The sequence below is a fragment of the Melanaphis sacchari genome, unplaced genomic scaffold (genome assembly GCF_002803265.2).
Source record: "Melanaphis sacchari strain LSU unplaced genomic scaffold, SCAv2.0 Contig12_pilon_pilon, whole genome shotgun sequence".
NCBI classification, from domain to species: domain Eukaryota; kingdom Metazoa; phylum Arthropoda; class Insecta; order Hemiptera; family Aphididae; genus Melanaphis; species Melanaphis sacchari.
Window position 1 is genome coordinate 3,210,281 of NW_020270527.1, and position 23,377 is coordinate 3,233,657.

A 23,377-nucleotide genomic window follows, 5' to 3' on the forward strand; every position below is an offset into this window, starting at 1 on the left:
TATCATCTAAATAATATGTATCAATGTTCACAGTTATTAATTATATATACGGTCTGATGAGTATACTGTATACGTCTAAAAGTTGAGTTTTATAAAAACACATTAAAAAATGTCTTTAGTGTAATTATTTAAAATATAAGAATATTTAAGTAGGACGTTTATAACGTTTTATGTATTCAAAAAATAAATGGTTACCAATATTTCTTATATTATTATTATTAAATAATATCACGATTATATGAGGTATATGTGTATTATTGTTATTCTTTGAGTATAATTTATAAATATACATTATTGTCTCATACACGGTGTATAAAAGGTCGAATGCCATGTTAGTGAGTACTTAACCGTGATAATTTCATTCGTCAGTGGTCAGAAATCACGTATTTTTTCAACAAAAAATACCTATTCGCTTGAATAAAAAATAAAAATATCTTAGAATGAAAATAAAATATTTTTGTAAAGTTCTTACTACCCTTCCTCAGTAAACAATTTTCTCAACCACGCCGTTTTCGCCTGATCAGGATTTCATCATATTATTTTCTAACCATATGCGTGTCGATTAAACAATGAACGTTGATAATCGATTTCAAATGATGCTGCGTCAACGTCAAAGGTGTTATTCATTCATTCATATTTAAGTGTATTCAATATTCATAGCACCGGTTTTTGTGTTACACATCGTTTATACACTTATTTATTTTCATTTCGAATGTCTGTTTAAGCAACTGTACTTTATAATTAATTATATTACCTATAAAATATAAAAATAAACATAAAAGTTTTCAATCTTCACAAAAAATATTTTTCAATTACAACAAAATAACCAAAGTCGTTATTCTTCATTTAAATGTCAAACTTTATTCAAAAAATGTTTAAAAAAGTTTATAAAAAAATCAAGCTTAAATATTTTTTAGATTTTTTTATTCCCGATTATTAACTAAATTTGTCAAAATTCTAACTTTAAATGCTTAAAAAAAAATTGTGTTCATGTATGTTTAATATTTTTAAATAACTAAGATAAATACTTATAAAGAATTTGTTTGTTATTATTTAATTAGTTTTTATTAATAAAAACCGTAGGTATATTAAATTTTTTAATCGTTTTGATCGAGCCAAAATGCATATAATAATATGAAATTAGTGATCGGACGCAAATAGTTTTTTTTTTTTTTGTAGCTCGCCAACACTACTGCTACTTCCCCCAAAAAAGAAGCTCGCTCTTGCTAAAGATACTTTTTTTTAAATGTAGTGCATTATTTCTAATGTTATTACTTAAATAAATCGTACTATTTTTTTGCTACATTTTTTTTTTTAATTTTCTTAATTTATTTAGATATTCACTTGGTAAGTAGGTACTTGGTTATTATTTGTTAATGCCTACCACTATTCTCTTGTACTTCTTAAAGGCAGGTTTATTCAATGTATCTCATGTATTTTTGTAACAAAATTCAACACAAAAAAACGTATTATTGAAAATTGCCAATATTGGTTGTTTGTACTAATTTGACGTTCGGTCACTGGGAGGGAGGATTTGATAAAGTAAGTCTTATCTATAATCTATTATTAATGTGATCCAAGTTAAGTCCGAAAAATTAAAAACACATTCATTTTAATATAATTAAATTAATAAACATACATCACAATATTTTAGTTATCATGAAATAGGTTGGAAGTAGTGGTAAACCAATAAAAACTTTCGCTACGCTAACCATATATTTCTAGTGCGCTTTACTGCTTTAGTATTTCGCTACATTGTGTGATATGTATTGTAGTGACGCTATGGTAAACGCTACAACTAAAGTAAAAACACAGAATAGATTAAATAGGTAAAAGTAGCGTGCTACTGTAACGTAACCACAATTAGCGCGCTACTCCCGAGTCCCGACTACTGTTAGTAATATTGTAATTACTAATTTATCATTATCAATTTTATCACTTATCACGGCAACAATACAGAATATTATGATTTACTCGTTATCAGTCACAACTCGAGGCGGACAGCGGCATGCTGGTGAATGTCATCTTAGATCATATTATTATTATATATACAACACCTATGATCTAAAGATTCTAAAGTCGTCATTTCGTGGTTCATTGCTTCCAGATAATTATCTATAATCCTTGGTTATAGTTGACCACTGACCGATAGATAAAAATATCGTGATAATGTGATAATGTGTTTTTCAATATCTATTTAATGAATAGTAAATACGGTCATGGCTATACGGAAATACGGAATATTCAAAAATTTAGTTTCAGTTATTATTTCAATGTTCGGTTGTCTCTGTTGCCACTTTGCCAGTACTCAATACTTCAATGGTGTCACTGTGTTAGTATTATGGACCAGTGGGCAGTGACGTAGCGTAACGCATAAGACGTTCGCAGACCGCTGAAAGTATTTTTAAATTTTCTCGGAGACTTTTAGCCCCCTCCCTCCTCGTCCACTAACAACAGCTACAATACTGTTATTTTTTTTTTTATAGTCTTAACTATATAGTTCACAATACTACATTAGTAGTATGTATAACAATAATTGTAAACCACAACTTAGAACAGTTTGAACTTGCTGGTTTACCGTTGGTACATTGGATTGAACAAGGCCACACGCCTTGTTCAAATCACACATACAAAATTGTAGTTGCGAGTACAATTAAAAGTTCTTTATATTCGTGAATTGTGGTTGTGACTCATTGTAAGAAACAATAATGTCATAATACGATAACAGGGAATAATAATAATAATGTCCGTTATCGTAACCGTTTATTCGACCTACATCTAACGAACACCGAAGTACAAGACATAATTGTTATCATTAATTAATAATCAGTCGATGTTATTACGTTTTACACTTTTTGTACAGTGATCGGTCGTCGATCATTAAAATTTAAAAGTTAAAAGCGGTCGTCGGCGGTGGAAGAGAAGACGAAAACGATCTCGATCGACGCCGTCACACCGCTCGGCAAGACGACAAGTAGTCCCGTCGTTCAGTACCTCCGCGTCATTCGCGTGTTTCAGTCCGTCTCTGCCTTGTGTGCGATCTGTTCTGTCGGCAGACATTCACGTTTAGTAGTCGGCACTCGGCAGATAGTACTGCAACGCACGTACGTATTTCCAGACGCGGACAGTCTTACAAAGCGTGCATGTCCGGTATTCCGGTGTCCACCATCGCCGTTCGAGACGGTTACGACTCGTCGCGCCGCATCTAGTGACGTATGTAGATTCAGCGGCGGTTGTTTGCTGCTCGTTATTTGTGTTTCCAATAAATCATCAACACACCAACATCACACGAAACCGATAATATTTAATAATTTACTTTTAAAACTTATGTTAAATGTAGTACTAATTTTATTTTTGTACAATACTTGATTTATATGAACAGAAAATAGGTAGGTAACGCAGCAATACCGACAGATTTGAGATAATACGCCAAATAATTAATTAATACTTGTTTTTGGTTCTATTTCTCTTCTCAGAATCCCGCCTGCATTCGTCATCGTTAGTCTTAGACTCTCGGGTGCAATCAATGTAAGTTGTTGTCGGACATTTTTATTTATAAAATATATTGCCTAGCTGTGGTTCACTCCAATCAACCTAAAACGGCATGTCCGTTATGAATTTGGTGGAATGCAGCTGATACATGCTACAATCTATGTCTATAGTTTTTTATTTTTTTTGATCTAGTCAACAGAGTCTTCACACGACTAAAAAATGTTGTTACGTTGTAACGGCCATGTCTTGGCTGTCCTGCTTATAGTAACACTCAGTACTGCCCCAGCATGTGCAGAACTTATTGGCCTGTACGAAGACACTGATCTAATGGAAATATTGGATAATACCAATTTTAATGACAAAGTATTGCAAGGAAACACATCTTATGTGATTGAGTTTTACAATGCCTTTTGTGGACATTGTATACGATTCTCGACCCCTTGGAAAGGATTTGGAATTCAAGTCTACGGTAATTTACCTAATATTCATTTAACATTTATTTATTTATTTGAAAGTATAAATAAATGTTTTGCTATTATATTTGCATAATATTTTAAACACCATCTTAAATACTTGAACACATTTACTGTTATAATATTTAAATAATTCTTAAAATAGGTAAGTACTTATTTGTAGATATTTATAATTCAAAATAAAAATGCAAATAAACAATGTTGATTATGCACATTATCTCTTATACACTTTAAACTCATACATGCATTATTAAATATAAGCAGTAATATAGGTATAGGTAAGTACTGATTTAATTAAATATACAAATCATTTTTGACTTAAAATCAAAAGATTCTACCATTCAAATTGATATTTGTATTCTACTTATTATGTGTACTAAGGTAATTGTTTAGTATGTGACCTACCAAGCAAAAATCGAGTTTAGTATGTGACCTACCTGTATTACTAGGCTTAGTATGTGTATTGCCAAACATAATTTATAATAAAATAATTTTATGACATTTTTTTATAACTTTTTTTAAATTAATTATCGGCTATTATTGGTCCGGTAGGTCACATACTAAACGAATACCATGTACTAATTTACCATAGAAAATTGCAAACATTATAATTATTTTTTATACAAAACATATAGTTTCTTCTCTGTAATCACTTGATTTTTATTAAGCATATCTATCATTGATTAAAACATTAATAAAATAATTAACAATTGTGAGTTGTAAATAATTTAACATTTTGTTAACTTATTAAAAAAATGTTTTAATATTTAAATATAATCTATTTGATAATACATATACTATCATTATATTAATAATAATGTCAGATAATATTAAAATATAATAGTTAAAAAATATGTGGTGGAAGCTTATATTATAACTTGTATGTACTAACTGCTAGGATTATTACGTTATATCGTAATTGATAGTTCATAGGTTGTAAATATTTTTTTAACTATTGTTCCTATAATTTTTAAAACATACAGTCATATATCTCACCAACCATACATTTTTAATTACTGACATTTAAAACCACAAATTAATTTATAGGCACTATTATTATTAATACTTAAAAATTAAATTAATTATATTTATCCAATTTATTATGTACATTTATACATTTATTAATTAGGCATCTATGAATATTAAGCAGTACCTATATTTAAAGCAAAAAAATAAAAATGTGAAAATACTGCTGTAATCAGAGTTGTAATATTAATACTTCAGTACTTAATTTATTTTGATTTTTAGTGAAACCCTCAATGTGATGTTTTATCAAAAATTTTTCTTACAATATGTTTAATTTTCAGTTAAAGAGTTATTAAGTAATTCTCTACCATTTGTTTTATTACTTAATATTATTTGAATGATTAAAAATATAGAATAAAATAGGATATTTTGAAGAATTTGGTATTTTAAGTTAGTTTCCATCTTAAAAATACAAATGTATAGACTTAATAGTACCTTCTTTTTGCAATATAAGTACCTATTAAAATAAACAATTTTGTGAAATTAGCATTTTAAAGAAGGAGTGAGCCCTGGTATTTTTAAACCAAACTTGAATGAATAATATAAAAGTTTATACTTTTAATATGCAACAAAGTGCATTGAGACAGCTAGTATTAAATAGATAAATAATGCATATTTAATTTATTTGTATTTTTTGGTATTAATGATTCAAAACATTTGATTTATAAGTATGTAAATAGATTTCATAATATAAAAGAAATGGTAATATTTTTAATTTTTGATAACTGTCAACTATTGATTACTGATCTAACTAAAATTTTTGTTACACATTTTTATAAATAATTATTTGTAGCTATGTGTTATTTTTATGGAATCAATATTTTTATTTTTATTTTTTTATGATTTACAGGATGGAGAAAATATGTGAAAGTTGGTGTAATTGATTGTTCAAACGAAATAAATAGCCAAATATGCCGAGATTACGAAATCATGGCTTATCCTACTATACGCTACTTTCCTCCTAGGCCAGCATCAAATGATATTGGACAAGATTTTATTAGATCTTTTAATATACAAGTTATGAAGGATTTTCTTATAAAAATGCTTCAAGAAACTCAAAAAAATACAAGTGTATCAACTTTGTGTGATATACAACCCTATGAAAAGGTTAATGTAGAATTGGATATAAATAATATTTTAACATTTATTATAATTGATGAGGCAAATAATAAGCTTGCTCAGGAGCTTATTATTGATTTCTGTCCAGTCAAAAAAGTTAAAATAATAAGTGTATTAAGCTTTAATACAGAATTGGCTGACCTATTAAAAACAGAAACATATCCAAGTCTTTATCTTGTTGAAAACAATAACCAATTCAAACTTTTAGCAAGTGGAAATAACAAAACGAATTTTACCAATACCATCAATAAATATTTGGAAACAGTGCACATGACTCCATTCAGCTTAATTGATATTACTACAACGCTTTATAATTTATTATTTAAAAAAGACAAAGGTTCAACGCATAATGATAACACAGTTTATTTGTCAGATTTAGAAGCTACATTAAGATATTCTCTGGAACATGAGATTCTATCACGAAGTGTTATCTCTGGTGAATCATTAAATGCATTGAATAGTTACTTGGAACTTCTTATTGAATGTTTTCCTTCTAGCATTAGAAGCAAAAAATTCATTAAGTTAATATGGGATCATACACGTTTCAATAAAACAGTTTCAGGAGAGAAACTTGGAAATTTTATTAACAACTATGACATTTTGTTAAAACCTTATGTTACTAATCATATTTGGATTGGATGTGAAGGTAGTCAACCAATGTATAGGAAATATCCATGTGGCTTATGGACAATGTTTCATACACTTTCAGTACAAGCAGCTATAAAGAATTTGAAAACATTTAATGGAAAACAAGTTTTGGAAACTATTGCTGGTTATGTTAAACATTTTTTTGGATGTACAGATTGTTCTGAACACTTCATGAATATGGCTACCACAATTCAAACTAATGTTTCTTCTTTGGATGATGCAGTGCTGTGGCTTTGGTCGGCTCATAATCAAGTGAACCAAAGACTTACAGGTGATGTTACTGAAGATCCAATGCATCCAAAAGTATTATTTCCTCTGAAAGTACATTGTGAAACATGTTATCAAAATGGTACTGTTGGGTGGAATAAAACTGAAGTGCTAAAATATTTGAAAAATATGTATTCAGCCATTAGTCTTCAAAAGATACCATATAATAATATTAATTCTCAACCTAAAAATTTTATTAACTCAAGTAAAAGATCCATTAATGATGATGATATTAACTATAATAATAATATGTTTGATGAAAAAGAATGGATGTTTGATGTTAACACTTGTATGGTTACATATATATTGTCATGTATTGTATTAATGACTTTATTTTATTTACTAATAGTGAAGAAGCATTGTAAAAAAAATAAATATATTTATTTTATACTGGGTAAAGTTTGATTGTTACTCTAACTTAAATGTTATTAATATTATTATTATTATTATTATTGAATATAATTTTAATTTTTTATTAAGATATTATATATTTTATACAACTCAATTACAAATTTAAAAATAATTTAACTATAAGACTGTGTTATATAATATAAATAGGTTCTGATATATTAAACTAAAAATATATATTTATTAAATTTTGAATATTATAATGAAATGTTACCTATATGTTATTAATTTTGATACAAATAATTCATTACTTTTATGGTTATTTGGTATACTATTAGTATATGTTAAAACAATTTATTATTTTAAAAAATTATGCTACAAAATGTTGTTAGACGATTAAACAGAATAAGAATTTAGTTTCATAAATGTTTTATTTTAACTTTTAAGTTAATAAGTTTGAAAACTTTCTGTAAATATTACTTTTAACATTTAGGTATTAATTTTTAATGATTAACACATATTTTATGCTATGATGTTGATAACTCGTAACTATAATTTTATAAAACATTTAAAAATGGTTTGATAAATTTAGATGATCAAAAAAAGTTAAAAATGTCAACTACAATATTGTATATCTACTGCTAAAAGTGTTATTATAATTGAAAAACTATTTTAATATAATTCAAATTTGAGAGAAATTTTAATAAAAACTTAATTGCATTTTTTTAGTTTTGTTTTAAATTGATATTTATGATATTCATTGAAAATGTTGAAAACTTAATTTAAGGTTCCTTATGAGAATTCACAATGGTAAAAATTATCAAAACCTTATAGGACTGTTTATTATTTTTATAAGCGCTATACCCAAGTTAAAATGTTGACAACATTGGATAATTTTAAATGTAAAAAGAATTGTTTATAAATGCTTTTTAGCCATTTTGTATAACATTAAAAATTAAAATTAAAAAAATATGCATAGCCTGGAATACTGTTTTTTTTTTTTTAATGCTTTATAATATATTATTACAAGATGTTATGAATGTTTTCGATCCAATTGGCTAACAACTACAATTCTGATAGGCAAGGACAAATGGGCAGATATCGGAAAATTGGTAACTTTTCCAATGGATTTACTCGTAAAATCATATTTTATAAACAAAACTACAATATCTACATCCATCTACTTTCAAATCAATTAAATTATCCAAAATTAGACAAGGACAATCATTTGAATGTCTGTTCAGTGTTCTCAATAGACAACCATCCATTAATAGGTAACACATAAATAGACTTTAAATATGATTTAATTACATTAATAAATATTTAAAAATGACAATAAAAATCAACTAAGTACTTATGTTAATAAAATAATAAAAAAATAGGTTATACTGTTAAAAATATTAAAATGAATCTATACGTTGATGGAATATATTATGATTGTAAATTGAGGGGCGACATTTAAAAACGTACTATTTCCAAAATTTCATAAATTGAGTTTTACATTGCTTCATATAAAAAACCAACGGGGAATCGAATGGTGTGATCAAATTGAACTAAAACGTACTATTTCCCATGTTAAATTGAATTTAATAATTGGTTATTGTGGCATAACGTAGGCACTATTTCCATGTTTAGTATTAAGGCAAAATGAACTATTGACAAATTGCATCAAAACGTTTTATTTCCCATGATAAATAAGTATTTGGTTTTTAAATATGCGGCAAAACACACTATTTTATAATATTTTTACAAAATGAAATATTTCCATATCACTTCAAAACGCACTATGTTCTATGTTATAACTTATAAATATAGCAAACGACATTAAAGTAAATACAACATGTACCTACTATTTATAATTTTTTTAAATACCATAAATCTTCTATTTTTTTTTTTTTTTGTAGACTTTTAATAATTAATTAATTTATACAAATTAATTTTGCAAATTCATTTGAGTGGTTTATTTATTTATTTCTACATATATAAACATTATCATAGTAAACTAAGTATTGTGATTATTGTAAGTAAATTGCACCATAACTGTCGATAGCCAGTCATATCATCTATCATAATAATAATATACATTTCAAAAAAATGAGCCTGTATCAAGATTATATTTTTATTTGTTTTCAGTGATTAAAAATTGTTACATTTTATTATTATTTTTAACAATTGTTGTTTAAAAGTTATTTTCTAAAGATTCATTTTATAAATAAACAAGGTGTTGAAGTACTGTTTCATTTGTTTTTATATTATAAATGCAGGACCGCATTTAAGGGGGGTATTTCCTAAAACTGCCCAGGGTGCCAGAATTCTGGAAGCGCTAAAATTTCGTAGTTAGAAATTTGTTCAATTGTGTGAATATCAAAACTTTTATAGTTAAAATTATTTTAATAACAGTATTAAATAATATAATGTTTATTGTTTATATACTATGCTGTTAATATATGTATTTATAGCTATCAGCGATCAAGAATTATTAATATCCAAAATCGTTTTTCCAGATTTGTTGTGATCTTGTCGATAGACGTAGGTCATTTATAATAATACAGCATATTTTGATATTGCGTGCGGCGTGTTTATTTTTACAATAATACAATAATTATTACTTATTAACTAGTCATCAAACTCGATTATTTCGAGCCACAGTACCAATCTACCACAATACTTGTGATTTGTGAATCATGTCATGGGATTACGTATTATTTCTTTTACTACTCGGCGGCGGTGTTGATTATTTATTTATAATTTTTTTTTTTTATTTTGCACCGGAGCACAAAATGTCTAAATTCGGCACTGTACAAATGTGATAGGTTCCTAATTAAATAACTTCAATAAAATGTATTAATTAAGTGTGATGACTGATGATGCTGTGAAATCAGTATAAAATATTATATTCCTGGAAAAAGTAAGTTATATCCGTGACCGTATCATTATGTGTATCCGGTAACTGGTCACAGTCTTAGCGCGCCCGCAAGTCGCAACCCTACGTGTCGTGACACTTCGTTGGTACACCGTCTTTTCATCGTGGCTATTTCATCGCATGGCATATCATAGAAACATCATCGCAATATTCATCATCATATTCCTACATAATTTATTATTCATATAATCAAATAAATAAATTAGATTTTATAATAAAATGTTTATTAATTTATTAGCTTCATTAGTTTAATAATTTAAAAAAAAAGTTAAATAATTAGGTACAATTTTAAAATAAAAAATACTATACAATTTTAAAACAATCTTCAAAACAAAAGAACTCATTATTTACTTATTTTTCAAATAAAAAAATTCGCATCAATGAGATAATATTTATTATTTTCAAATTAATCTTTAATTCACATATTATTGTAATCCACTATTTCACATTGTTTAATTCTGGACCTAAAAGGGTTAATATCTATAAAGTATAAGCTATAGGGATATTGTATTATATCATAGGTTTAATTTATCACTATTTTTTGTTTTAGGAAAACAGCTCTATAAATATATGTGTATATTCACTTTACTTACTGATAATATCGACTCTTAACATTTTTGAGAAACAATGGTGCTGGTAAGTGAACACCCCCCTCCTTAAACTATTCGGGAAATAAAGTTATTTGCCAATGTATGGCAAATAACCATACATCCTTTGTACCTCCTTTGACAAAATCCTAAATACGCCACTGATTCAAATTATGTACTTACAAAGTAACGTTTCACAATCACTAAACATAAAATAACCTGTTGCTGACCGTTCCTATTTATTTTTCATTTTACGTCATTTTGCGCGGAAAGAAAATTATAACGGAGGTTTCAAAACTAATCTTGTACATTCACGTATATTAAATTTGTAAAAAAAATTACAAAAGTCATAAATATTTTGCCAGAAATACGTATTTCTGGCCATTCCATGTAATTTTTGTTGTTCGAAGAAGATGTGTGAATTTTAAAACTATACATTCATAGTTTACAAGTAAAGCGTGCTTTATATAAGCAAAAAAAAAAAAGTTTCGAAAAAGTTATTTCTATTATTGATGGAGAGTTAGGCGAGACACTTTTTGCTTGCCGTTTTCATGTATTTTTGATTTTATGTAATTTTATGGATGAAGGATTGTCGTGCGTATTTTAAAATTAAGGTTGCACGTTCAAATGCGCGTACCTACATTAGAAAATAATTATACAAAACAAAAAAAAAAAAAAAATCAATATTGATTATTATTTATTTTAATATTTGTTAAATTTTTTTTTTAATTTTAATTTTTACTATCGATGGGTTTCGGCGAGATCCCTTGTTTGCTTTTTCTATACGCATCTTTCATTTTACGTCATTACGTGGGTGAAGGATTGTCGAATGAAATTTTAAACGAAGCTATCACATAATGCGTAATCACTAATCACTGGTATTGCGTAGGTTTAATATACAGAGTGATTTTTTAATCAAACAATACTCATTATTTAAAAATATTTTTGTGTTTTTTAAGAAGTTTTGTTGTTATAATTTTTTTAACTTTTGTATTGTTTTAAATGACAACATATATTTTTAATTGCATATTCTGAAACTGAATATTTTTTTGGCTATATATAAAAATTGAAATTCAGACGAGTAGTTAATGAGCTATAAGAATTTAAAGTTTAGTTGAACGGAGTAGAGAGGCACCGTGATACGCTGAAAAAAGTATACGCTTCATATGTATAATAGGATTGAATCATTCATTTGTTGGTTTTAAATATTAAAATTATTTAACTAATAGTCATAAGTTAAAATACGACGTATGTTTACTCTAATAATTTAAACGAGGTATTATGTAACAACTGATATTTTTAATGTAATTTATTACATGTGGCAATCTGACAATCAGCGATTTGATGAAAATGAATATTTTTGTTAGTGAACATTTCAAATATCTATTGCCGATTCAAGTTTGTTTAGCTAATTATAAATAACGTATAGGTATAGCTATTAGGTATTAATAAGTTATATAATACAGACAATACAGTTTATGCAGTAAATATAATTTGAAATAACTGTAGTATTAATATGGCAGTTGACATAATATTGTGTCTACTTGACTACACGATGAATATTATGATATATTTGAAAAATTAAAAAATAAATATTAAATAAATATAATTAATAATTATTATAAATACACATTTATTAATTTATATAGTAGGCAGTTAGCACAAAAAATGGTGTCAAATATTCTAGCATACAAAAGGGACTGAGTGAATCTCGTAAAGGTGATAGGAAATAAGTGGTTTTCATTGGTGTGGCGCAGTCGGACGATGAGTTAGTGTAGCCAGTGTAGGGTGACCATACGTCCTGTTTTATACAGGAATACAGAATTGTTCTTTATTTAAACTTTGTGTCCTGTTGACCTGACAATTTTCTTTCAGGACGCTTTTTGTCTCGTATTAATCCCGTTGTTTGTCTTACCTTACTGTTATAATTTATAACTTTTGAAATAGATTTTGTAAAAAAATCGTTTTTTTTACGGTATTTTTGTATAACATTATTGAATAAAATAATATAAGAATCTATACTTTTCAGTAGTATTTTTGGATTTTTGTTTTTACTATAATTATTGCTGAATTACATTATCGTTGGCATGTACATGTTATCGGCGACATAAACCGGTACGTATAGTTATTAACTATTGTTCTGTGGTATAATAGTATTATATTTATTATTTACCGACCAGCGCGACCAGCCGCAACCGGTTCCTTATAAAATGTCTATTATTATAATTATTTTATTATTTATAAATAAATATTTTATTAATCTAGGTAAGTATAGTCCAATAATACTAGCTCCATATTGCGCCGTCTTATAACCTTATCGGTAATTATACATATTTTGAAATGTTTGTATCATAATAGTACCGTTTCTACAATTTACATTTTTTTTTAAAGTAAAATTTTAAAAAGTATTAATTTAATTTAACCATCACCATGTTATTTTATGTTTTTCAAAATCATTTTTTTGTGTCTAAATTTTCATTTTTAATAATTTAAAAATTATATTTTTTCACAGTTCAAAATCAACAAAAAAAATATGATAAATATTAATTTAAAAATTATTAATATTAATAATTTAAGAATTATTATTATTTTTTTTTTTTGGGAGGAAGGGGCGAACACTTGTAACGGTTCACACCAGATAACAATGTAATTGCTTTATATTGATATATATATATATACGACCCTTTCTTTTTATAATAATGTCATTTATTCATCATATAATAAAATACATAAATATTTAAATACATATATATATATATATATATATATATATATATATATATATATACATAATAAAATTACTTTTACAATTTACATTTTTATGGGGTGAACAGGAATATTGTTTTTTTTATGCCCGCTCAAATAAGTGGCGTCTAATTTGCAATATTTGTTCGATTTAGGCGTGGCCTAGGTAGGCGCGCTTGAGGGGACTTGTTTTTACACGGGTTGTCCTGAAAAGGACAGTTTTGGTTTCTTCGTGTTTGGCTCGTCCTCCGATCCGCTCGATATGTCCGTCTGGTGTAGACCACCTCTGGAGTTTTTCCGGGGCGCCGGGTTATATCTCTATACCACGGATCTATGTGTGGCGCATCGAGTATCCACGTCGAAGTTCCGGTTTACACCATTCTCCGACGTCGGATATAACGAGAGGTTACCACTTGATTAGTTCCGTGGACAGAGATATATAACAGGCAATCCACAACACCCAGGAGTCGTCGTGTGGCTTTGTGGAGATGCGTGGCGTGAATCACGCCCGGAATCACGTCGGACGTTGCTCGACGGTCGTGACTCTTGAACGTCAGGAACGTCGTTGTTTTTCGTCCGTACGATCAAAATGTGGCGATGCTCGTTAAGAGTTGCACACGGAATCGTATCGATCGTTTATGGCTGGTTGAACCGCGAGGCTCGTTGTCGCCGTTTTGCGTCCGTACGATCAAAATGTGGCGATGCTCGATAAGAGTTGCACACGGGATCGTATCGGTCGTTATGGCTGGTAGTCACTCTTGAGGTTTCTTCTGATCTTCAATCTTCGATGTTTACTGGTGTAAGGTTGAAGAAGAACTGTGGAATGTAACTGGTCTCACTGCCGAATCATACCAGTATAAGTACTACTATCCGTACCGACTAGTAAACACCTCGATTTTTCGGTAGATCGTTGTGTTTTGTCTTGTAACGAATTTAGTCATATCTCTGATGTTTTTTGATGTACAATTATGAATAAAACATTGTTGTCTTTGTCTCATCTTCCCCTATCCGCCGATGTATGTATGATGTCTATATGGTGTACGGGAAGACTTGGATTTAACCCTTAAGTTCAAAATGTGGGGTTTTGCGCTCATCCTGTGTTATGATTGGTTGTCGTAATATTAATGTTTAGTTGTACCGTTTCACACTATCTAAAAATTAAAATTACTCTATAGTTGGTACCTATAGGAACCAAACACTACAATACTTTATTCGTATAAAATGGTAGTTCTGAAAAAGAAGTGCAAGTTCTGATTTCAATTTATGAAAACAACAGCCCCTCTATATTACTCTATGACCTGTTACACACATTATTTTACAACCCTCACTAACTGCAGTCTGCAGAACTGTTGTGCCGTCCGGTCGTCGTTGCACACAATCATGACATGTACGTCACGCTAGTCCCCTTTTTTAAAAATATGGAAATTTTATTACTCTATAATTTAGTACGTCATTTGTACGAATTTGTAGGCAGTGGCCCAGAATGTGTATGACCAAAGGAACTAAGTTCTATCAAAAACCTTTCAGCGGATTGACGTGACGTCACATCAGCTATCCCCCCTCCCCTTGAAAAATATAAAATTTATTTTGCAAATCTTTTGCGCTCAATTTGTGAGTATTTGTACGTGAAATATGAAAATTTGAACACTATTAGTTTTGTGAGGACCACGACATACCTTTTGAAAAAAAGAAGGGGTGACATAAAAACAAACGAAAAGCACATCAAAGAAGCTAAAAGTATAATAATAAAATCAGATATATATGACATAATAATATGTTTAATAATTTAATCAATGACTAACTGACTAAGGTACAGATTAGTTACAATTAAGAATAAAAATGTAACCATAAATGGAAATGAGCTAAACAATGAATATAATTGAATAATTTCTAAAGAGCTTATATATTTGCCAAAAAGTTGATAAATTTTCCAGAATTTATATATTTTCCAAAAAGCTAATATAATTTTCGATCGGTTTTTAAATATTACAAAGAGCTTAAATATAAATATTATAGTAAACTTTTATGATTCTCAATCAGTTTTTAAATGTTCCAAAAACTTAATATATATTCCAATAAACTTTTATAATACCCAATCAAATTTTATATTTTCCAAAGAGCTTAAACAATTCACAGGTTTTTTGTTTTCCAAAGAGTTTACATAATTCTTTATCAATTTTTAAATTTTCCAAAGAGCTTGTATAATTCTCGATTAGTTTTTGTATTTTCCAAAGAGCTTGTATAATCTTTATCAATTTTTATTATTCAAAAACATAGACCTTATACTCATAGACGGAGCATCCAGGTGGGATGCGGGTGGGTGGTGCGGTCATTTCTAGCTTGCCAACAGTGATGCCATTCCTTGAGATCAAAAACATTGTTATTAACACTTACCATATAATTTGTTTTGTGGTGTCTGAATTTGAAATTTGAGTTAGCATATCAGCTACACAGCATAATGTAAACACCAAACAGTAAATCACGGACTAAGATATACCTAGTATATCTTAGTCCGTGCAGTAAATAAGAGGCTACACAACCTGGTTTGTTGATTGAGCATGCGCAGAAGTGTTCAACAACATGTGCAGCGCACCCTATTCTCACTGCGGGAACTACTAGCAAGCTCCGTCTATGAGTATAAGGTCTATGTTCAAAAAGCTTATTTAATTTTCTATCAATTTTTATATTTTTCAAAGAGCTTAGATAATTCTCAATTAGTTTTTGTATTATATAATATAATCCAAAGAGCTTACATAATTCCCAATCAGTTTTTATGTTTTCCAAAGGGCTTATATATTTTTCAAAAATTCCATATTTTATTCATGAATGTAAATATATTATACCAAGAACTTTTTGTTGATGTCTTTACAATTATAAAAATGTATCATACATGTGATAAAATAATTTTAAATTTTTAAAAATATTAAATACATTCAAGGCACAATATTAATAATATAATATAATAATTATTATTAAAAAATTATTTTTTGAAATATTATTTTAATTAGGTATACAATTAAATGTTTATTCTTTATTATTACATAGTATATTTCCATGACGTTTCGAATTGCCCAAAATGTTAGACGATTTGCATTTATACTGATTGGTGTCACATTTTTGTTTACATGAATTTCTTTTGTAACCTTGACTACCACCATCTGTCATTAAACCTGTAATTTTCCTCAATGATTTTTCTACATGTACTACCTCATCTAGAGACAACGGACAAACACCAAACTGGTTTCTGGTGTACAACTGTGATAAAATATCATATTAATTGTCAAAGGTACAATATTGTCTATCTTTAATAGACACAACTGCAAATATAAAATTTCTTGGGTTCGTTCGTTAAGTTAGATTTTTTGCATTTTTACATTTTTTTTTTATTATTTTGATAAAACTAAATATTTGAAAAAACCAACCTATTGTATAGCCCAATCTTTTAATTATTTTTCTAAAAATACTGATTTTTTTTTGTATTGCTCACATTATTTCTTATCTCTGTTTTAAATTTAATTTAGACCCTTTAGTCTGTATAAAAACATATTTAATATACGAAAATATTAGCATTGATGAATAAAATAATAAATAAATGATTAAAAAATATTAAATTAAAAACCATGATTTTTTGGATGATTTATTATTAAAAAACGTAATTTTTGAAAATGATAAGTTATGTTTTGGTATTTTTAAGTTCATTGTTTGATCAATGCCATTTTAATACTTTTTTGAGTGCATTTTTAAAAAATTTTTAGGTCATCATCATGTTCCGGGCCCTAGTAATATATATATATAACTATATAAGTATATTACTAACATCGATTTAAAAATATTTAGTTATATTTAGCAATAAAATGCTAATATAGAGAAAAGCGCATTTCTTTATTGCCCGTCATCGCTATGCCAATCTATTTGGCGCCGATTGTACTATAAATGTATAATTCTGAAATAGACCTTATAATACGAGCAAATATATTTTATAAATCCATGCAGCGCTGGATTGAGACTTTTCGGTTCACTGAGATTTTAAATTTCTATCGGCCCATTCATAGGTGGAGATTTTATTTTATTATATATGAAAAGCAACGAAGACTTCAACTCTAATATTCAATAATTTGGGGGTTTTTGAAAATGTCTCCCTCACCCGAAATTACTAATGGACCCATTTGACAAAAATGTTGCATCTCTTATTTCATTTACACTCCAAGGAAAAAATATTTATTTATTTTTTTTTTTTAATTTACTTGAAGTTGATGTGCATTATTTCATGATAGTTTCTCTATAGCAAGTTTACAAATTACCCAACATACATTGTATTAAGTTATCTCTTAAATAAGCAGAGGCAATTTTTTTCACTTATCTTTATACTGCATTTAAAAGAATACCAAATAGAAATATGAACACATATATTTATAAAATGCCTAAAGTTGGTTACCATTAATAAGTAAGTTTAGAACTGGAAATATGCAACAATATATATGCTAATACAATATATTATATTTATTTTAAAATAAAAGCTTTTAGCTTAAGCTTAATCATGATCATGACCAGCCCAAATTTTCTCGGTAGCTCACCGGTTCAATTCAAGCCTGAATCCATGATTTAATATTTTATCTTAGCAGTTCGTAATATTATTGATTATAAATATTAATTACTATATATAGTAAGTGTCGACGCGTATATTATACTTCAGAAATGTCACTATTATTATTATTATCTATTGTTATGTTATCTTATGATCGCCAATGTCGATCCGATCCATGTACGAATGTTACCTATTTTAGTGTGTGTTTAACCGTGTATCCATGTACATATGCTCGTCACCGTGTCTGTCTCAGTATTTTTAAAATAAATTATATATTTCTATATTAATGAAAATTATATATTAAAAATTATACAGTCCATTAAAAACCAGCGACAACAGTAAGTATATAGTAATGGTAATACACAGTACCTACTTAGTCAATAGTCAGTAGAGACAACAATCAATAAAATTATAACGAATTTTGTAGAAATTTTCGTTGAGAAAGGCTAAATAGTTTTATTTTGTCATTGTTCACCAAGGTGTCCTTTGTTTATTATTTATAAAATTGTAACATATTTGGTTTTCGGGGTCACAGGTAGCATATTAAGGGTAAATAAAAGCGCTCCTTTACTTTTACAAAACTACTGCGCCCGGGGGCAATGGCCCCTTTGCTTTCCCACTCTTAACACGGCTCTGTGGAGTGTGGAGTTGGCTAGGGAAGTGATCGTAAGGCAGTATTGTATTACATGTTTAAAACGACTTTTTTCCTTTGTCGTCGGCGACACTGTACTAATTTTGAGTGCTGTATAGCAATGTCACGTTTTTGCGCACTAGTCGATCATCTATTTGTCTTCTTAATTTTAATAGAATATTGTACTTCAATAATTAAACGTTATGCAGGGTTTTTCCAGCTTGTCCTTCATTTGTTATTTAACATTTTCACGATGTCTACTAGTATGGGCTAATGGACCTTGTTTTTATTTATAACATGATGTTAGTTAGCTTTTTTTATCTATACTGCTTATTTTTTATTGTAAAATGAATACACTTTGGAAGATGAAAAATAGAAAATAAGAAGTAGAAGTGTATTATACAAAAATTAAGAAAAAATAAAAATTATTATTACATAATATACTGATATCCACAAAAAATTTTTCGATAAAAACGATTTTTTTTTTTTTTTTTGTAACAATTAAAAAATTAATAACCATTATTTTTTATACACATTTTAAGTTCGAATTTTGACAACGTTATAAGTTGAAATGGAAATTAATAAGATTTTTGTTTTAAAAATTTTAGATATTTTGTTGTTATTAAAAAAAATATTAATCGTAACTAGGATTCTGGGTATTTTTCTATTATTTTGTTACTATTTCTTGTACACGAAATCAAGTTTATAAAAAATAATTAAAAATTACTAATTGGTAATCAATATATAAAATATTAAGAAGTATAATAATGTAAAATATAGGTGATCTAATATTGTGTTATAAAATTTTATTTAATAATTTATTTTAAACTATTAATGCCACGAATCATTTTTTTACTGTTCGATGGTATCGATTTAAAAGTTCTAATGGGTAAAAATGTTAATAAACTAAATACATTTACTAACTATATAATAATAATTATTAAAAACTATGTTTTTAGAAAATGTGTTTTAATATAACCTACCACTAATAGAAGAAAAAATTATAAATTATTTTTAGAATTAGAGCATAACACACCGCTTCCGCGCATTATCGTTTTCCTAGTGCAATTATTATTTATCATCGAATTCAATGTTAACATATTCATTACAGTTAAACTTTTACTCAATAAAGAGGTGTATACAAACCAACTTAACTATGTAGTAGAGTGACTTCCCTCATTGTTTTTCATTTTGTCAACCAAAATGTAATTAATATAAACATTTAGTTTTATTGTATTTACTTAATATTATAATTTTTTGATTATAAAACAAATAAAACATTAAACATTATAAAACATTCTTGTTTGTTTTATGTTTAATTAGGTCGTTAATTCAAAAAAATAATGATTTGTGAGAAATATATACTTTTGATTACTTAATCGTTGTATTTGTTCACTGAATCAGTACTTCATCGTATAAACGTTTAATGTAATATTGTTTTTTTTATTTCAGTTGATCCAGTTATTTAGACGATAATTATACTGCAAAATGCAGTTACTCTGCTTTTTTATATTTATAGGAGTTGCTCAAGTGAGATATTTTATTATTTCTTAGTGTATTAGTTTTTTATTAGTTAAGATTTTCTTGGATAAAAAAATCATATTTTGATTTTAAGAATTATTTTATGGTTTTTTATGATTAAAAAACGCATACTTTGGTAAAATGTAGATAATGTGTGGTACAAAATAGTCTGTATGCGTGAATACATCAATTATACCTTAGTACTAACACTAAATTCGTTTTTAAAACTATTCATTAAATGAAATGTGAAGAAATGTACTTTTAACTACTTAGTAATTAATATTAATTTATTATTTAAATGTCATGTAAATTATGTAAATTGTAGATATTAAATATTATGAATTTTAGTATTGAATTTATATTAAAAAGGGACTATAGTAAGACGTGACATTTGAATGCGTTATTGTTAGTAGTAAATAATCAATTAAAAAAAAAAAAAAAAAAAAAATGAAATGTTTATATTATGTAAGAAACTTAATAATGTATAAGTGTAAAACGTACATGTTTACTTTCGTCTAAATCTGGTGTTATGGCTAGAAGAAAATGATGTGCATCAGGGAAGTTTATTATAACATAGAATAGTTGGTTTTATTGAAATTTTAAGATTTTTCGGTTTTTTTATTTTTTGGCTACTATTCTATTACGTCTTGATATATAATATTATATATTATGTTTGATTATATTACCCCTGGAAAAATTACAGTTTAATTATTTTTTTTAAAGGTATTTAATTATTTTATTCATTTAAGTCCTGTATTTAGTATATCATAGTACTATAGTGGGTTTATACTTATATTTTGTAATATATAGTATTCTGATATCTCAAAATATAGTAGTTAAAATAGTAAAGTTTTAATTAGAATTTTTTTTTTTTTTATAAATTTATAATTGTAATTAAATTTACTAGTAAATAAATTTTTATAAATACCTTGCTTAAAAGTAAAAAATACATAACGGTTGCTCTACATGTAATATGTTGCTTGGAATCAATTTTTTCTTTTAATTATTGCATTGCAATAAAGACTGTTCTATTATTATAATGTAATAATATATTGTTAAGATCTAATATTTAAAACTATTGATAATTATATAAAATAATTAAAAATTAATTAATTTAGATATTTAACAGACTAATAAAATACTTTAAATTAAATTTAAATTTTTAGTGTGATGATTCGTCTTTAGCGCCAGCTACTTATGATAATTTAGGTGTACCAAATGCTGTCGAATATGTATACCATTATCAACTAACAGTTCAAACATCATATATAACTTCGGTTGAATGTATGCTTTCATCAAAAAATTATATTCACAGTGGATTTATTGAAATTGATGAGAGTTCAAATGATATTACAACAAATTTAAAAATGGAATTTAAAAATAGCTCAAGCAATTTAGAAAATATATTTAGCTCACAAAGCGATATCGAAAAAGAAACAGAAGAGAAAGTTAATTCTGTACTCTATATGACTAGTAACTATTACCTAAACAAAGAGGTAACTGTTCAAAAAACAGAAACAACTCTCGGTGAAGTAACAGAAATTAAAAAAGCGCAATCAATTCTAACTGCAAAACGCTGTGAATCAGATTACATTAACTTTATGAATGACGTTAAATCTATAAAATCAAATTTTAATAGTGGACAGAATAATATAGATAATATTGATAAAGAACAATGGGCTACTCAGGTGAAACAGTATTACGACGCTAGAGAAAAAATAGTTAATAATACGAATGTGTACACATCAATTAGAGAAGCGTTTATGTTTGGTAGTGGAATAAGTTTGTGTGAAGGATCTCCAAATACCGATCAATCACTACTGGTTTGTAAATATTATTTTTTATTTTTTAACTCATTTGCTTTATTAATTTAGATGATTTTGTAAGTATCTAGAATTCTCATATTTTTTTCTAGGAAATATACAAAACTAACGATTTATCAAAGTACTTTGGAAAAAATGATAATAACGCATCTGAACTATTTTCTCAGACGGTCAATCAAATGTATAAAATTTATAAAGAATCAATGGTTGTTATTTATTTAAAATCTGTGTATCATTCAAAAACTGATTTAGCACTAAGAGTTATGATGTGGGAACAAGTAAATTTAGTTAGAGCGAACTTTGAGTACATGAGTAGAAACATAGACATCTTTATAAAAAATACACAAGAAGAAGCTGAAAATTGTTATGGCGGTAATTCTAATGAACATAAAGAAATAATGACAACCTTATATACTTGTGTGAATAAAATGCTTTTAACGGTTGTAAAATCTACTGAGGTGCATTATAAGCGAGCGTTGAACTTTAATCCCGATAGAAGCATGATTACAACTGATTACAATCAATATAAAGTCAATACAATTGATAAATATTATAAAGATATTCTTTGGAGTAATACTAATGCAGCTCGTTATGATATGCGACTAATTAATAAAGACAATAGTTTATTACCAACATCAGATATGTGTATACCACAGAATATGTACCCAATGGTAATAAATAAACTAGTTTTTCAAACTTTTATATGTCAAACAAATTATATAAATGTACAAATAAAAGCAGCAAAATATGATAAATCGACTTTAGATTCTTGGGTATATGAAAAAATCACAATAACACAATTAAAATATTCAATTCTATTTTCAAAATGTTCAGCGACTATAAACAAAATATATATTGTAAATAGTGCAACTTATACATATATTTTAATGACCACGGAAAAAAATACACAATCTACCGAAGTTAAACAAGTTATAGATCAAACTACAAATGATGTAGTAGGAACATTATGCGTACATACATTGGAAATCACTGAAACATTCAATGGAGTTGACGTTTTTATAGATACAAAAAGTAATAATAAAAACTCTTCTCAAGTAGTATATAAACCTGGCTTTAAAGAATATACAGGTCAAAATCCCTCTACTTCATCATCACCACCGCAAAAACCAGCAAACTCAACTGGAAGTCATCCGACTCCAGGAAGTCATCCGACTCCAGGAAGTCATCC

General features: G+C 27.3%; 2 protein-coding genes across 7 annotated transcripts in view; both read left to right on the top strand.

The window, feature by feature from the left end:
* Window positions 1-2,782: 2,782 nt before the first annotated feature.
* On the top strand, window positions 2,783-7,445 carry LOC112591182 (sulfhydryl oxidase 2). Of its 4 annotated transcripts, none has more exons than XM_025334906.1 (4): window positions 2,783-3,389; window positions 3,477-3,528; window positions 3,685-3,961; window positions 5,842-7,445. In XM_025334906.1, the coding sequence occupies exons 3-4, from the start codon at window positions 3,712-3,714 to the stop codon at window positions 7,428-7,430; spliced, it is 1,839 nt and encodes a 612-aa protein (XP_025190691.1). In that variant the 5' UTR covers window positions 2,783-3,389; window positions 3,477-3,528; window positions 3,685-3,711; the 3' UTR covers window positions 7,431-7,445. The 4 variants fall into 4 exon arrangements, with proteins under 4 accessions (XP_025190691.1, XP_025190692.1, XP_025190693.1 ...); XM_025334907.1 differs by having other exon boundaries at window positions 2,783-3,213; window positions 3,383-3,528; XM_025334908.1 differs by having other exon boundaries at window positions 2,783-3,213.
* A 12,802-nt stretch (window positions 7,446-20,247) lies between these two features.
* Window positions 20,248-23,377, top strand: part of LOC112591134 — a 5,435-nt gene continuing 2,305 nt past the window's right edge. For all 3 annotated transcript variants that reach the window (XR_003114489.1, XM_025334831.1, XM_025334832.1), the window contains exons 1-3: window positions 20,248-20,374; window positions 21,532-22,188; window positions 22,281-23,367. Coding sequence is in view for 2 of the 3 variants with exons in the window: in XM_025334831.1 (XP_025190616.1) it covers window positions 20,333-20,374; window positions 21,532-22,188; window positions 22,281-23,367 (1,786 nt within the window). In the remaining variant the exon portion in view is untranslated. The remainder of the gene's footprint in view (window positions 20,375-21,531; window positions 22,189-22,280; window positions 23,368-23,377) is intronic.